At 43.1% G+C, this 18,265-nt stretch overlaps 1 protein-coding gene across 6 annotated transcripts in view; it reads left to right on the plus strand.

Moving 5' to 3' along the window:
• Positions 1 to 18,265, plus strand: part of kif13a (kinesin family member 13A) — a 343,290-nt gene that overhangs the window by 216,790 nt on the left and 108,235 nt on the right. For all 6 annotated transcript variants that reach the window (XM_069908320.1, XM_069908319.1, XM_069908326.1 and 3 more), the window contains 4 exons: positions 1,257 to 1,432; positions 2,231 to 2,441; positions 8,803 to 8,965; positions 14,313 to 14,459. In XM_069908320.1, the coding sequence (XP_069764421.1) occupies positions 1,257 to 1,432; positions 2,231 to 2,441; positions 8,803 to 8,965; positions 14,313 to 14,459 (697 nt within the window). The remainder of the gene's footprint in view (positions 1 to 1,256; positions 1,433 to 2,230; positions 2,442 to 8,802; positions 8,966 to 14,312; positions 14,460 to 18,265) is intronic.

Consider the following 18,265-nt stretch of genomic DNA (forward strand, 5'->3'; position numbering starts at 1 on the left):
AGGGATGAACAAAACTCCCTCGTATTCCGTAACCACTCCTATGCCTCAAGATGCAAGATGCTGAGCATTCCCACATGCACCTGTAACTGGCTTAATCGCTTCAACTGCAATCAGTACATCAGGGTGGATGGTTCTGTGATGTGTACAGTGAAATCCATTTGCCACAGTTTTCTTTCATTTAAAATTTCTGTCATTTTGTAACTTCTGCTCCTATTTGTGCCTTCTCAAAATAATCTTTAATAAAATATCTTTATTTCAACCAAATTATGTTATACTTGAGCTGATACATTTGGGATCAGCACTTCTTCCGCCAATGAATGGACACTCTGCGTTCCTGAATCTTACTTGTATCTCGAGAACAAATATCAATGTGAACTCGCCCCAATTCCAAACAGTTATGTCTGTGCAATTATTTCTTGTGTTGACTTTGTCAAACGTTAACATGAAGTACATTTCGGCAGAATATCTATTGATACAGAACTGTCTGGTCTTTCAAAATATCCATCTAGTTGTGTCAGATTTGACCTGCCTTTGAGTTGTAGAGATACAGTGTGAAATAAATTGATACATTTTCAGCTTCTTTTATGCTGGGCAAGATCTTGTGTTATAAAACTAATTATAATTTAGTGATCACATCCAAGTTACAGAGTAGCTGTTTTTTTTCTATACGAAGTGTTTAATCTGGGCTTTTGGCTGGCTCTGAGAAGAGCCATTACTTGGAACTGGTCATTGCCTTGGTGCTTTCCAACATGGCATGCTTGGCCTACTCCCCGGGCAACAGCAGGTGCCCAGCCATCTGGGTCTCCCTGAACTGATGGTAGGCCTCTTGTTGTCGTGGGCCAGGCTTCCCGCCTGGCCCACGATCCTTAAGCAGAGTTATTTATGATTAGCCATTAATGTTTAAGAAATTGGCAAAATGGTTAGCGTAGAGGTTAGTGCAATGCCATTACATTCTCCAAGTGGGTTTTACCTGGGACCTCCGGTTTCCTCCTACCCTTAAAAGGATACAGGGGTTATGGATTAATTTGGATTAATTTGGGTGGCATGGATATAAATGGCTGAATTGACTTCTACATTGTCAAGCTATCCAAAAAGGACAGAACTCTCCTCTTAAAGATATGAAAATGGAAGAGCCTTCCATTGCTTTGATCTCTGGGAGTCCAACTTCACAGCCATAAGTTGAAGAGGTTCCACTGGTTGGCTGAATAGTGAAGGTGCCACGACAAAAATGAAATTTTTTTTTTGTACATAAATAGAATTAACCTACCTATGAGGAAGAGGAGAGACAAGTTAAAAGAATATGAGATTGAAACCAACCGAGAAGGTGCCACAGAGCAGGATTTGGAGACAGCAAGTGAAGCTTCATCAGAACCAGACTACAGTTATGAGTTTGCACAGATGGAGGTCATGATGAAAGCCCTCAGCACTAATGGTGAGTGACAGGTTTTGTTGTTAAACCTTTGGAACACCAGAGTTGTTGAAGTGAAAGGGTAGCGTGTTCCTATTTCCCCTCCCTTCTTTACAGGTTTGCAGCCCTCTTTGCTGGTGGGTGGTCCTTGTGCTGAGGCAACTTTTGAGAAATGAGTTGATTTTAAATCCTTCTAAGCATTGCGTCCTGGAGATTTTCCTCAGTTCCATGATAAATAATAATGCCCACTGATTGAAGCAGCTGCACCATCACATGATCAGCCACCCACCACTCAGTGAGGTCTGGGTCTTGTGCAGGCTTCCAAGGTTTGGAACATGAACAAGGTTTTTTGGATAAGGAAGATACAAAAAATGCACGTGGGGTCAGCGAACTGCTTGGGCGTGATTTACACAGTGCATTGATTTAATGCCTTTTGAGAAGGATGCTGTGTCCAGCACAAAACTTCCCTCTTGTAACTGGAATGTCAGCCTAGACTTTCTGTTGAACTCTGGAACGGAACTTGAACTGGTGACCTCTTGACTCGAGAGACCAGAGTACAATTTCTGAGACACAGATGCAGCCACCTGAATTAAATATTTTAATATAAATATCATGCTGTCTGAATTTCTCAAAGAGTCGTTGTGATACTGCAAACTGGGAACTAGGTCTGGATCCCTTATGTTTTTAAAGCACATTAAATATGTTTAAATGCTTATTAAATTAAACATTGAAATCTGTTGTATTGGTATATCGACATGCATAATCCAAAAGCTATCTGACGTTATTGTGAACATCGTGAAGTGACTCTGTGTGGTTTTGCAGATCCTGTGCAGAATGTGGTGCAGATCCTGGAGAAGCAGTACTTAGAGGAGAAACAAAATGCGCTTGAAGAGCAGCGATTAATGTACGAGCGTGAGCTGGAGCTCCTTCGCCAACAGCTGTCACCAGAGAGGATGCACCGGCACAGCATTGAGAGATTATCCTACACCCCTCAAACTGCACAGCAGAAAGTCAAGCTCTGGTCCGAGGAGAGGTACGTGTGTGCAAAGGAAAGTTGGGAATGTGTCTCACTGAACTGTGCACCTCAGTATCGCAACCTTGCCTGTTTTTGGTATCAAACGAAATGTCTAAAATCTAGAATTTACCTTTTCAGTGTATATTTAATTTTTTAAAATACACTGAAACCTCATTAGTACGCGATTCCTTAATCCGTGGAATTGCTTATAGTGTCTTTGGACCCCAAATTTTGCAAATTTTGAAAGATAGGTGGATGGGTTTGATAGATTATTGATGTGCATTTTTCCCTCCAAATCCATTTCTTTGATCAAGATGACAAAGGGAACCAATTGAATAATAATAATACTTAATTTTAATCGTTGTGTTTGACTGACATTTTGTATATTTACAGCATGAATTTAATTTATTTGAGATGTTAATCTGCATAAATTACTTCCATTATTGCGAGTCAATTTACTTCTCACCTATTTAACACTGCGTTTGATCAAATAGTGCCGCATTAATTACAGAATGTGCATCTGTTCCATGACTTGGCTGTAATGCAGTATGAAATCTTGGACCCCAACTACCACGTTCTAATGAGGTTTTACTGTATTAATTTAGTTTAGACATACAGCACGGTAACAGGCCCTTCCAGGCTATGAACCCATACTTCAATTGACCTACAAGCCTCGTACATTTGAGGATGGGAGGAAACTAGAGCATCCGGAGGAAATCCAGGCAGACAAGAGGAGTATGTACAACCTCCTTACAGACAGCACTAGATTTGAACCTGGATCTCTGGCGCTGTGATAGTATTACGGTCTCTGTATCACTCAATCCAAGGAATGCATATTTTAAAAAAAATGTGCTGTAGCAATGAAATCTTTTGTGTTCGTAAATAGAATTAACCTACCTATGAGGAAGAGGAGAGACAAGTTTATTTTTTCAAACTTTATTTAAAATTTTCAAAATATTATCAAACAATACATAAAATAAAAATAAAAATAAACTACAACTGAAGCCAACCCGCCCACACCCCTCCCTCTCAGCAAACCCAGCAAGGGGAACAAATTTTTAAAAAAACGTACAGTACCTTAAGATATTACTAAACCCATACATTTCAAAACATTTGAACAAAAAAATTATAATGATCATACAAACTATGTTATTTTTTCCATATAAATACAAAATCTGAGTTTATTATTGCCGACGAACTATATTCACTTCAACATTATCCTTCCAAGACATCACCACACATTTACACGCAATAGCCAATGCTCGATGAAGAAAAGCGATCTGAAACTTATCCAACCCCAAATCATTAAATAGGACAGTATAATATAACAAAAAAACTTATGGATCTAATAAAAATTTAATCTTAAACAATTTTTGAAGAAATTCTCTAATTCTTTGCCAAAACGGTTGAACCTTATCACAGACAAGTTAAAAGAATATGAGATTGAGACCAACCGAGAAGGTGCCACAGAGCAAGATTTGGAGACAGCAAGTGAAGCTTCATCAGAACCAGACTACAGTTATGAGTTTCCACAAGCTCCTTACAGACAGCATGGGATTTGAACCCCAGTTCCGATCACTGGGACTATAAAAGCCTTATGCTAATTGCTACACCAACCATGCCACCCATGATAGGAAAATGCTATCTTTATTTTTATTTTTATGACCATAAGACGGGAGCAGCCCATCAAGTCTGTCTCGCCATTCAATCTTGAGCTGTTCCATTTTCCCACTGGCCGGCCTCCTCCCAATAACCTAATAAATCACCTATCAATCTCTGCTTAAATACCCCCAATGACTTGTCCTCCACAATCCGCCTGTGGCAACAATCTCTACAGATTCTCCACCCTCTGGCTGAAGAAATTCCTCCGCATCTTCATTGCTGAAGTTGTTCCCTCTTGTCCTAGATCTAGACTCTTCCACCACGGGAAGCAACCTTTTGACATCTCTCCTCAGTAGAAAAGTCAGTGCTCCTGTATGTTGAAGATTTAGTGATGGGTTTTAAAGTCCATCATCATGTGTGGCTTGATAGTCCCCCCCCCAACCCACACTGAGCTGGCCAATTCCAGAAGGACAGAGCCGCCGCATTGTAACAGGTGGATGAGCTAGCATGAGAAATGAAACCTATTTCAAAGTTCCTTTTATTGTTACTTAATAATACAGTAAAAATGTAACATACGTGATACACTTTAACTGTCGTCTGCCCTAAGGCAAACAAGTTGCCAAGAGCATTGCCTGGCACCCCTAACAATAGGAGAAAGGGAGGCAAAAATGAGTGCCTTCAGAGTGTCCGTGGATTCACAGCCTGTCTTTCATAAATCAGAGTATTGAATACAAGAGTTTGTATTCCATTTAACGTCTATGTCCTCTAAAGCTGTACAGACTCCTGTTCTCGCAATTCAAACCTCCGACTCGATCAGGAAGACTTCAGCTTCCAAGGCCCTTCAGGACCCCTTCTTGGCCTCAGCTCCCTCTCGAATCCTGGCTCTGATCTGGTTCCCATGAGCCAGTCTCCAGCAATTCTTGCAGGTCCTCAGCAAGTTGCCTGCAGCCACTGAAGTGGTTTGCTGCTGTGGTCACCTTCCCTGTTGGGTCATCTATCCTTCTCCTTCTCAATGGGGTGTGTTCTCCCCTTTTCTGATGCCAGTCCGCTGCTCCCCAGAGTCTGCAACCCCTCATGACCAATGCCAAGAACAACTTTCATCTTGGGTTTCAGCAGCTCTGCCATTTTGACCTTCTCAGCAATTGAATTCTGGCTGATGCTGTTGTCCACGATAGTAATGGTGGAGGTGACCATGAACCAAGGCTTGTCTTCAGTGCAGGAACATCCTATTGTGTGGTGGTACAATGGTAAATGGAATAGACTGAGAACATCTATAAGCTCAAAACTGAGCATTGATGAAGAGCTGAACACCAACATAATCTATTCAATCAGAGTTATCCCTTATTCTTCCATTGCAATTACAGCCAGAGAATCAAACTTAGTTCAATGGGAGTGCAGTGCAGTAGCTCAAAGGTTATGTGTTCTTCAATGAGGAACTGAACTCTTGGCTCCCTCATTTGAGCATTGAAAATAAAATATTACAGCACAGTACAGGCCCTTCAGCCCACGATGTGCGCCAAAATATATAAACCTATTCAACAAACTAAACCTTTCCTGTCTCACAGCTATACCCTCTATTTTTCTTGCAACCATGTGCCAGTCTAAGAGTCTTTTAAATGTCTCTACTGTTCCAGTGTCCACCACCACCCATGGCAATACATTCCAGGCACCCACTACACTCTGTTAAAAAAAAAACATACCTCTGATGTCTCCCCTAAGCTTTTCTCACTTTGTACAGATGTCCTCTGGTATTTGCTACTCTCATCCTGAGAAAAAGGCACTGACTGTCTACCTTATCTATGCCTCTCATAATCTTGTAGACATTTATTAAATCACCTGTCATCCTTCTTCACTGTTTGTCATATATATTAACGATCTAGATGATAGGCTGGCAAATTGAATTAGTAAATTTGCAAATGATGCAGTGTTGTGGACAGTGAGGATGATTATCAAAGTTTACAGGGTGATGTCGGACAGTTAGAAGAGTGGGCTGAAAGATGGCAGATGGAGTTTAATACTGATAAATGTGAGGTGCTACATTTTGGTAGGACTAATCAAAATAGGACAAACACGTTAAATGGAAGACAATTGAAGAATGCAGTGGAACAAAGGGATTTGGGAGTCATGGTACATAATTCCCTGAAAGTTGAATCACATGTGGATAGGGTGGTGAAGAGGCATTTAGTTTGTTGTCTTTCATAAATCAGAGTATTGAATACAAGAGTTTGGATGTTTTGTTGAAGTTGTATAAGGCATTGGTGAGGCCAAATTTGGAATACTGTGTGCAGTTTTGGTTGCCGAATTACAGGAAGGATATCAACAGAATAGAGAGAGTGCAGAGGAGGTTTACGAGAATGTTGCCGGGGTTTCAGGGTTTGAGTTACAGGGAAAGGTTGAGCAGGCTGAAACTTTATTCCCTGAAGCATAGATGATTGAGGAGTGATTTGATCGATGTGTTCAGAATTATAAGACAGATGGATAGAATCAATGTGCGTAGGCTTTTTCCATTGAGAGTGGGGGAGATTCAAACAAGAGGGCATGGATTGAGAGTAAAAGGGGAAAAGTGTAAGGCAAATGCAAGGGGGAATTTCTTCATGCAGAGGGTGATGGGAGTATGGAATGAACTTCTGTCAGTGGTGGTAATAGCAAATTCGATGTTAATATTCAAGGAAAAGTTGGATGGGAGAGGTGTGGAGGGTTATGGGCCGAATGCGGGTCAATGGGACTAGGTGGGAGAAATTGTTTGGCATGGACTAGAAGGCCTGAATTGGCCTGTTTCTGTGTTGTAAATGGTTGTATAAGAAAAATCCCTAGCTCTGCTAACCTTGCCTCATAAGACATATTTTCCAATCCACACAACGTCCTGGTAAATTTTCTCTGCATCCTCTCCATAGCTTCCACATCCTTTCTGAGATGAGGCAACCAGAATTGAACACAATATTCTAAGAGTTTTGTTAGTCACAAATGAAGAATCACTTGTCTAGATAAATCCATCTCCACACCACTGCTGTTACTAATCCGAGCTCTTTGGACAGTGCCTTCAGACCCACAGCGAGGGCTTTGGACACATGGGAAATGTCACTATCGAGTTTCTCCAAGTTGTGGACTCTGACTTGGAAATAGAAATAGCAGGTCCTTTGGCCCAAGTTAAAAGGTAAAGGTTCCATTATTGTCACATAATACGACATTTAGAATGTAACATGAAATTCTTTAATTTTTATCCACCGTAAGCCAGACAGAGAGTCGTCACTTTGTCCAGCGCCCCTCACATAAACCTACAGTCTCCCCTTCAAATACTGACCAGGCCTGAGCCTGCTTAGCTTCCAAGATCAGACAGTCTCATGCATATTCAGGCTATTAAGCTTCTGTTGAAGAGCCAAGAAACACAGAACTAAGAAATCAACAGTCAGTACATGCCTTTTGGCCCACAGTGCTGTGCTAACCTAATAACCTACTCTCACATCTGCCTGGAATCCCCCTCCTGCATAACCCTCCATTTTTTCTCCATTTCACGTACCTCTCTAATAATCTGTTACAAGATCCTGTTGTAACAGCCCCCACCACCATTGCCAGCACATTCCATGCACCCACCACTCTCTGTGTGAAAAACCTACCTCTTAAAATCCTCTCGTACTTACTCCCAAGCTGTTAAAATTATGCCCCCTGGTGTTATCCGTTTCAGCCCTGGGAAAAGGCTTTGGCCACTCACATGATCAACGCCTCTTATCATCTTGTGCACCTCTATCAGGTCACCCCTCATCCTCCATCACTCCAAGGAGAAAAGACCAAGCTCATTCAGCCTATCCTCATAAGGCATAGTCTCCAATCTGGGCAACCCTCTGTATCTCATCCATATCTTTCCTGTAATAAGATGAGCAGACCTAAATACAATATTCTAAGTGAAGTTTAACCTAAGTCTTGCAGAGCTGTAACATTACCTCACAGCTCTTGAGGTCGATTCCCCGGTTAATGAAGGCCAACACACCTTCTTCACAACATTATCAACCTGTGCAACAATTTTAGTGTCCCATGGACACAGACCCCGAGATTTCTCAGTTCGTCTGCACTGCTCAGAGTCCTCCCAGTCGTATTATATTCTGCCTTCAAATTTGTCTTATCAACATGAGGCACTTCACACTTTTCTGGATTCAACACTATATGTAACTTTTTAGCCCAGCTCTGCAACCTATCAATGTCCCTTTGTTCCTTTTCTGTTTTGTAATTTCTCTGAAATGGTCCTATTTTCCTGTGTTTGGCCTGTATTCCCTCCAAAATTTGCTGCTGGTCCTTTTATTAATGATGTGTCTATATCCTGGAACTCCCCACCCAAAAGTACTCTGGGAAAACTTCACAAGAAGGGCTTGCAGGGACTTAAGGTGGTGGTCACTATTATAGTGCCAGCGACTCAGGTTCGAATCCAGAGATGTCTGTAAGGAGCTTGTACATTTTCCCGAGTTTTGGTGTGTTTTCCTCAAGTGCTCCGGTTTCCTCCTAACCTCCATGGGTTAATTTGGGTGTAATTGGATGGCATGGGTTTAAATAGCCAGAATCGGCTTCTATTGTGATGTAAATAAATGAAAAAAATTCTTTGTTGGAAATTAAGAGAAGTTGATAAATGTTAGCCTTGTGAGAAATTCCTGGATCCTGAAAAAAATTAATAACAAAGAAATTGTGTAAAGCACCAACTGGAGGCATTTTCCATTTGCAACAATCACTACATTGAGTGGGAAAAGGGAGGTTGATTCATTTTTTCTAGTTTTTATTTCCCCTTTTATAGGGATCAACTGTTCCGTCACAGTCTGGCGAAACTGAGAGAGCAGCTAGTGAGAACCAATGCTCTGGTGAGAGAAGCAAACTTCCTGGCAGAAGAGATGAATAAACAGACAGATTACCAAGTCACGTTGCAAATCCCAGCAGCAAACCTCAGTGCAAACAGAAAGGTAGGCAGATTTGGTCATGTTGCTTGAAAATCGATGTCGTTAAGAGAGTGGGAAAACATGTATTTTTCTTTGTCAGTAATCATGAACTACTGTGTTTGTCAAACTGATGTCTTTTGAAGGCCAATAGTCAGTACCTGTTTCTGTTCTGTTAGGGACAGTTGCAAAATCCCAATCCATGTCCAAGTTAAAATTTATTGTCATCTGATTGAACATATACAACCCGACAAAATAGTGCATCTCCAGTCCATAATGCACACACGCAGACATTAAATACATAGCAATCCCAAATAAATATATATAAAAATAGTTCATTGGTTTCTTAAATTCAAGTCTCACTGCCTGTGGGAAGAAGCTGTTTCCCAGCTTGGCAGTCCTGGTTTTTATGCACCTGTATCTCTTCCTTGAAGGTAGTGTCTCAAAGATATTGTGGGCTGGATGGTAAGGGTCCTCGATGATTCTCTTAGCCCTCTTTAAGCATCGCTCCATGGAGGTGTCATTGATAGAGGGAAGAGAGACCCCAGTGATCTTCTCATGACATAAGAGAAGAGAATCTGACATTGCAGCTTCTGTACCCGAGACATAACTTTGATCCTGGTCATCTCTTCCTGCACTTCAAGTAGCCGCACACTCAGTTAGAAAATGATGGCTACATATTCCTTGTGATTATCCGAGGAAGGATGACGGAGGGAACTTTGCCTTGGTCACCTTTCAACCAAGGAAAAAATTAAAAGTACTGGAAAGGACATTTGTTCTAATGTCTTGTGTCATACCTGCTGGACTTCATCAAGAGCTCATCATAGTAACTTCCAAAATAAATGAATTGAATCTATCTTCATTCTGGAAGGTGCACTTCAGGGATCATAGTTGGAATGTTTTGTTTATCAGAGATAACTAACATTTTTGCTAAACGCTAAAGTATGCCTTTTAGAAAATTCAATGAGCATTTGTATTCAGACGTTTGAAAGAGGACTTTGCAGCAGTTTTACTCAATTATCGAAACAGAAACTTTCTCCTGCTTTTCATAAAAATATTGGGACTTTTAATGAATACTTCATTTTAAACCGAGTTACAAGGTATTGCGCTCATAAAGTATTAATCCTTCACATGGAAATTCAGGACTGTGGTACATGTGGCTCCTATTTGGATATTTTAAAAATTTATATATTCTGTTACTTTGGACACTTGGTACCACCTATCCACTGTTCCAAAAGTAATTGGAGCCGCAGAGTTGTGGAATGGTTGGAAGTTGAGGTGGAGTGTCTGGACCACTTTCTTGTCACAAAATTCTTCAATCTCTGCTGTTTTATTTTGTTTACTCTCCTATCAAACAATAATTTTACAATTTTTGTCTCATACTTTTCATTGTTAAGTTCATTTTAGAAATAAATCATCTTTTTTCAAGCCTAGTGTATTTCCTGTAACTCCTACAATATTCCAGTGATGGCTGTTTTTAGAAATATGAACAAAGCTGTAATGAAAGCCGTTAAAATAATTACATTTTTGTCTTCCATTTCTTTGCACTTTAAAGACTGATGCCTCTATTCCTCTCTTTGTGGTTTTTACATGAATGAAAACACTCAACTCTGAAGGATAATTGTGATTGTTAGTGGATCAGTCTACAAATGAGATCGGTTTCCCAATACCCCTTTCCTTTCCCAAAATCCCAACTTCCAAACTATTGATTGACTGACTTCACAACTAGGTTGAAACTTTGTTATTGGTTACCTTGCATTTGTAAGGTTCTGAAATTGGCTACCACTTAATGTTCGGGCATCATCTGTCTGCATGTACATCCGTGGTCCCATCATTATTCAGTTACCACGAGCACGTCCTCAGCAATTTACAAAAAGCGATTGCTAGCTATAGGAAATTGTATACTGTAAACCCACACTGATCCCACTGCCCCACTCTCTCCCCACAGCCCCATGTCAGTCCCCACACTGATCCTACTTCCCCATCTACTCCCCACAGCCCCATGTCAGTCCCCACACTGATCCCACTGCCCCGCTCTCTCTCCACAGCCCCATGTTGGACCCCACACTGATCCCACTGCCCCACTCTCTCCCCACAGCCCCATGTCAGTCCCCACACTGATCCCACTTCCCTATCTCCCCACAGCCCCGTGTCAGTCCCCACACTGATCCCACTGCCCCACTCTCTCCCCTCAGCCCTGTGACGGTCCCCATTTTGATCCTGCTGCCCTGCTCTCAGCCCACAGCCTAGTGTCGGTCCCCACACTGATCCCACTGCCCAACTCTCTTCCCTCAGCCCTCTGACGGTCCCCAAATTGATCCTACTGCTCTGCTCTCAGCCCACAGCCCTGTATCAGTCTCCCCACACTGATCCCTCTGCCCCACTCTCTGCTCACAGCCACGTGTCAGTCCACACATTGATCCTTACTTACAAATAAAAAGTTTGCAGGTACACTATAGTATCCCATATAGCTTTGCTCAGTATATATGATGTTCGCACAATGTCCACATTGCAAAACGCCCAGTTTCACAGAACATATCGTGGATGTTAAGCGGCGCATACCTGTATTATAATTCTCATGTTATGTGGCTCCGATTCAGTAGTATTTTATTGCATGTGAATATTCAGTGGGAAACACAATGTCTCGTGCAGAAGAAGCTGTTTTATTTTGCTTGTGAGATCATTGCACGTTGACTTTCTCATTGGACGACCACAGTCAGTACGAATTGGAAACATTGTCTTCTCCACCTCATTAATCAACACTGGCGCACCCCAAGGATGGGTGCTCAGCCCACTGCTCTACTCGTTATATACCCATGACCGTGTGGCCAGGCACAATTCCAAAGCCATCTTCAAGTTTGCCAATGACACTACAGTTGTCGGCAGAATCACAAACAGCGATGAGGAAGAAAACAGGAGGGAGATAGACCAGCTCGTTGAATGGTGCAATGAAAACAACCTTGTGTTCAATGTCAGTAAAACCAAGGAGATGATTGTGGACTTCAGGGGGAAGTCAGGGAAACACGACCCAGTCCTCATCGAGGGCTCAGTAGTGGAGAAGGTCAAGAGGTTCAAATTTCTAGGTGTTAACATTCTGAGGATTTGTCCTGAAGCCTCCAAGTTGATGCAATCACAAAGAAGGCTCGCCAGCGGCTCTAATTTGTGAGGTGTCTGAGGAGATTCGGTATGTCACTGAAGACTCTCGTAAACTTCTTCACAGCTTGCCATTCCTTGTTTTTATGCACCTATATCTCTTCCTTGAAGGATAGATTTGTTATTTATTTAATCTAAATTGCTCCTTGGAGTGTTCAGTCACATACTTGCAGTTGGGTGTAGGCCATTTGACACAATGAGTTCATGCCAACCATTTACAGACGTCCTACGCAAATCCCATTTTATTTCCTCTACATTCATAGAAACTCTATAACACCCCTGCCCCCCAGCTACATCATTTACAGTGGCCAATTAGCCTGCACATCATTGGAATTTCAAGTCAAGTTAAACTTATTGTCATCTGATTATATGTGTACAATCCAACAAAACAGGTCCTCGGTGCAAAACATCCAGACACATAGCCAGACATTACACACATACCAAATAATACAAATGCAGGACGAGAATTTTATCTATAAAAATAAATATTGTTTCGTTAATATGAGCGTCTCAGTTGGTTAGTGTGAGCAGTTCCTTTGGTCATTCAACGTTCTCACTGCCCGCGGGAAGAAGCTGTTCCTCAGCCTGGTGGTGCTGGCTCTGATCCTCCTGGATCTCTTCCCAAATGAGAGCAGCTGAAAGATGCTGTGTGGAGGGTAGAAGGGTTACTCATTTATTTTGCCTGCCCTCTTCAGACAATGATCCCAGTAGATCACATTGATGGCGGGAGGGAGACTCCAGTAGTCCTCTCTGCCATTCGTATGGTCCTGTGGATTTCTCTGCAGCAACCACACCACAGTGTGATGCAGCTGGCCAAGTCGCTCTTGATAGAGCTCCTTTTGAAGGTTGACATAAATGGTGGCTGGTGGCCTTTCCCTCTTCATTCTTCTCAAGAAATGCAGTTGTTGGGCCTTCCTGACAAGTGAGGAGATGTTGATGATCCATGATAGGTCACGAGTTAAATGAACTCCAAGGAACTTGATGCTCTCCACTCTTTCTACTACAGAGTTTTTGATGTGTAGTGGAAGGTGGTTGTTCCTGGTCCTCCTGAAGTCCACGATCATCTCCTTAGTTTTGTCCGTGTTGAGACTCGGGTTGTTACTTACACCATTTCACGAGATTTTCCACCTCTTCTCTGTAGTACGACTCATCATTGTTGCTGATGAGGCCAACGACTGTTGTGTCATCTAAAACTTGATGACACTGTTAGAGCTGGATCTGGTGATGCACTCATGGTCAGTTGCATGAACGGGAGTGGGATGAGCACTCAGCCCTGAGGTGTACCAGAGGTCAGCATAACGGTGCTCGATATTCTGCTAGTGACCCGGACAGACTGTGGTATTTCTGTTAGGAAATTATAGAGAGGGGTGTTGAGTCCTTCTCTGTAATTTGGAGAACTTGGATGCACCCTAGAGAAAATCCATGGGATAACAGCTGCAAACTCCACCCAGACAGCAGGTGAGGGCAGGTCTGAACCAGGGTGAACAGTGAACAGTGGCTCTTCCAGCTGTGCTATTCTGCTACCCTTTCACTTACTATTCCCTCTGTTAATCTTTTTCATTTACCCAAAGTTCGTAATCTACGTTTGGAACTTACAATTTGCCCTGTATTCTCTCCTTACAAATACTGACGAATCTGCTCTTTCTACAAGTATTCCTTTGTTTAGAGACTTGTAGTTATACAGCATGGAAACAAACCCTTTGGCCTAAATGGTCCATACCAATCAAGTTGTCTGCCAGAGCTTGTCTCAGATGCCTGTGTTTGCCCCCTATCCCTCTGAACCTACCCACCTGTCTAAATGTCTTGATGAACATTACAATTGTACCCATCTCTACTAGTTCCTGTGGTAGCTTGTCCAAAAAGGTGCCCTCCTGTGTCTTTTTGAAGATTTCCCTCTCAACTTAAATCTAGTTTTAGATTACTTAGAGATGCATTGTTTAATGTACAGTAAAACCCCTGTTATCTGGAATTCAAGCAACTGGTGGAAAATAAATGGGTAAAACAGTTTAATATTGGTGTGCTTCACCATTAGTTCATCAATCAAACAACGCACAATCTCAAGCAACTGGAAAATTCACCGGTCCCCACAGGTGTCAGATACCAGGGTCTTTACTATATATTGCATTTTCAGTTGATTTTGATGAGCAAAGATTTTTATGATAACTTGTAATTATATTCACTTTGTTCCATCTGTTAAATCTGTGGTTGTTTATCGAAACAGAGAGGTGCAATTGTAAGTGAATCTGCCATTCAAGTCCGACGCAAGGGGAAAGGCACCCAAGTGTGGGCAGTTGAGAAGCTGGAGAACAAACTGATTGATATGAGAGATCTCTATCAGGACTGGAAGGAGAAAGACATGGTTGAATATGTGAGTGTGAAGAATACATCAATACAGAACTATCTGAGAGGGAGAACTTGTAATGGGGTCATTTCTTAATATAGTATGTTGACATTTGACAATTAGAGTTGTCGCATAAGAGAGGCAATGTTGGGCACGATGATAAGAGAGGCTATGTTGGGCATGATGATACACAAACATGCAGTCGGATATAATGATGCTAAATTAATGTATGCTTACAAATTTCCTGCACTCTTGGCTAAGCTGCTTGAATGAGACTCTTCTGATGAGCCAGATAATTAATTTTTCCATGCCTGGTGACTCCTTTTAACCAGTGTAAACAGCTTGGTGAACTGCAGACTTGTCTACACCTGATTCCTTTTTGTCTGGTGTCCAATCTGAAGTCTTTTTGTGGGCACCACTCACTATCAGGTGTGTAACATCCCGAGTCAGATCATTGAGCAGATATCCTTGGCGGAGCTGACAGCGTGCTTCCCATTTTCCTGATTGGAGCTTAAATGGTAACACCTTCTCAGGTGGATCTAAAACAGCCATTCTCAGTGCGGCCACAGCACATTTAAAAGGGGGGATGGTGGGTGGGGGGAAATGGACTGAAATCATAAAATATTTTTCATGATGTAGTCGGAATAACCCAAATAAACTCGACTGCTTCACAGCGAAGGGGGCCCATAAACTTTGAGCAGAGTCCAAAGGGAGCCGCAGCCGAAGAAAGGGTTGAGAATGACTGTTCTAGGTTAATGATCCTGTGACAAAGTGGTGATTACATTGCCCTTTGCAGAATAATGCATGCAATGTACATTTCTGGATTTAGGAAGTACTAAGGGGGCCATAGCCAATAAAGGTTAAGAATGGGTGATCTATTCCATGGCCTTTTGTATCTGAGGCACGTGACTAACCCCTGTTGCCTTACCACTAGCATAATACATAGATTGTTTGGACATGATCATATTACTATTTTTGCGTGCTTACTGGGTGTGTATTTGGCTAATAATTTTTCTCTGTATTACACCTCTGATCTATTGAATGGTTGTTGTGCCCTTTGGAATATCCTGTAAGCTCCTTTGTTTGAACTAGGATTGTTGAGATGAACTCTTTGATCTGTTCGAGTTTCCTTTTCAATCTTTTTTATTGGTTTTTATAATAAATACAGTACAATGAAGAATGGGGAGCAAAACTAAAAATACAATATCGCACATCAAGTAAAACATCAAACAGTATAAGCTCAGTTGCCCCTCCATTGGATGAAGACAGAAAATACATCTAATCTACGGTATTAAAATAAATAAATAAATAAATTGATAGCCAGACAAAAACATCTGAGCAGCTTATCCTGAGGGTTTCATAAATTTTGTAGCGTTTGATTCATTCCATGAATCAAAAAACAATGGTAAGACTATATCTCATCTGGAACAGTGAGTACATCTAATCACATTGGAAACATTTCCAGCAAGTGAAAATAAGACATAAAAGTTCGCCATGTACCTTGTTTGAGTTTCTCCCACTGTGTACAAGCAGAGTCCAGTCACTGAAACAGAGTTGGCTGTTCAAATGTAGCCAAGTTATTCACTGGAAGAATTCTTTGGGGTGGGTTGGGGGTTAGTTCCTGGCAGAATGAGAACTTCTGTTCTGAACAGTCATTCATATCTATCATCTAAGATTCCAGTTTCTCTCTTTTGTAGAACACAGAAGGGAACCACACATGAATTGACCCTTCAGCCCTTATGTCTGTGCTGGACATGATGCCCAAGTTAAACTCTGCTGTTTGGTTATGATACATATCCGTTCCCTAGATACTCATGTATCTATCTCAAAGGTTCCTTTTATTGTCATTTAATAATACATTAAAAATGTAACTTGTCTCAACTTTTGTCTGCAGCAAGGGAAACAAAGAGATGCCAGAGCATTGACTGATGCCCCTAACAATAGGAGATAGAGAAGCCTCTTAAACGTTAGAAATGAATTGTGGCGGTACGCCATTAGGCAGGCGAACTGGCCCTGCTTGTCACGCATGTGGCGGGGCAGCTGACCAAAATGGCGCCGTTGGGGATTTCCTCCTGACCTCGGCACCGGGCTCAGAAGCCCGTGATTGGGGACCCACGTGATGCCTCGGTGATGTCGAGGCCCCCCAGCACGGTTCTCAGCCAGGCAGCCTGCAATAAATCAGTTTTTTCTCACTGAACTCAACCCATCTGGTTGTGCGATCCTTCAGTTAGCAGTGTAGCCGCCGCTACAATTGGTGACCCCGACAGGTTCAAACGTCTTTGAACCCAACATGAATGACCCTTCGATCAACGCTATAGCCATCAAGCTTCCTGACCTCTGGGTTCAGGAGCCGGAAATCTGGTTCAGCCACACAGAGGCTCAGTTTCATTTCCGCCAGATTTCATCGGATTCGACCAAGTTTTACCATGTGGTCCCCGCCCTGGATCAGGCCACCGGCAAACGAATGCTGCACCTCGTTCAGCACCCATCTGCAGAAGATAAGTACAAGACCATCAAGCGGGTGCTCACTGGATCCCTCGGCCTCTCCAGGCGCGAACGTGCCGCTCAGTTGCTGTGCCTTGACCCCTTGGGGGGAAGAACTCCAATCAAGTTGATGGACGAGATGCTCAAGCTCATGGGCGATCACACCAACTGCCCACTCTTTGAGCACATCTTCCTCGACCATCTGCCTGAAGACATCCGGCTGTTATTGTCCCAGGAGAGCTTCATCGACCCTAGGAAGGTTGCTCAAAAGGCTCAGGAGCTATGGCTCGAACGATTCCCGGAAATTACGAGGCATGGGCATGACCACGCCAAACCTTCCTCTAGCGCTGCTGTGGAATACCCGACCTCTGCAGGGGCCTCAAAGAACATAGCCAGAAGCAAGTCATCCACTTCAGGCCTCTGCATTCCACCCTCATCGCGGCCAAAGACAGGACACTCACCTGGACTCCAGAGGTCAGCAGGGCATTCGAAGCCACGAAAGATGCCATCACGAAGGCTACCCTGCTCGGCTAGCCAGCTCATCCACCCACACACTGACCTGCATATGGCATTGATGCCTCTGCCACAGCCGTCAGCACCGTCCTGGAGCAGCAGGTGAATGGACAGTGGAAACCACTGGCATTCTTTAGCTGACTTCCACACCCGCCAGAGCGCAAGTATAGTGCTTTCGATCGTGAGTTGCTGGGCATTTCCCTGGCGGTGCGTCATTTCCACTATTTCTTGGAGGGGAGGCCTTTCAACATTTTTACCGACCACAAAACCCTCACTCAGGTGCTCACTATGGCAAGAGATCCCTGGTCGGCCCGCCAACAGTGTCACCTTTCCTTCATGTCGGAGTTCACCACCGACGTTCTGCACAAGGCGGGGAAAGACTGCGTGGTCACCGATGCACTCTCATGACCAGCCATTTGCGCGCTGACACCTGGCCTCGACTTCGACCTGTTCGCCTGGGACAAAGAGTCCGACGAGGAGACACGGGCCTTCAGGACTCCCATCACGGGCCTGCGGTTCCAGGACCTCCCAACTCCTCACGGTGAGGGCACCGTCTTGTGCGATGACTCTATGAGCACCCCATGACTAGTGGTTCCCCAGCAGTGGCGCAGGCAAGTCTTCTACCATATCTATGACCTTTCCCACCCTTCCATCAGGTCCATGATCCGTATGGTGGCAGAACATTTCGTCTGGCATGGGCTTCGGAAGATTGCAGACTGGGCCAGAACCTGCACCCATTGCCAGCTTTCCAAGGTACACAGGCACATCAGAGCGCCCGTACAAGATTTCGAACACATCGGGAACAGTTCAGCCACACATATGTGGACATCGTTCGA

This window comes from Narcine bancroftii, chromosome 1, assembly GCF_036971445.1.
Source record: "Narcine bancroftii isolate sNarBan1 chromosome 1, sNarBan1.hap1, whole genome shotgun sequence".
NCBI lineage: Eukaryota > Metazoa > Chordata > Chondrichthyes > Torpediniformes > Narcinidae > Narcine > Narcine bancroftii.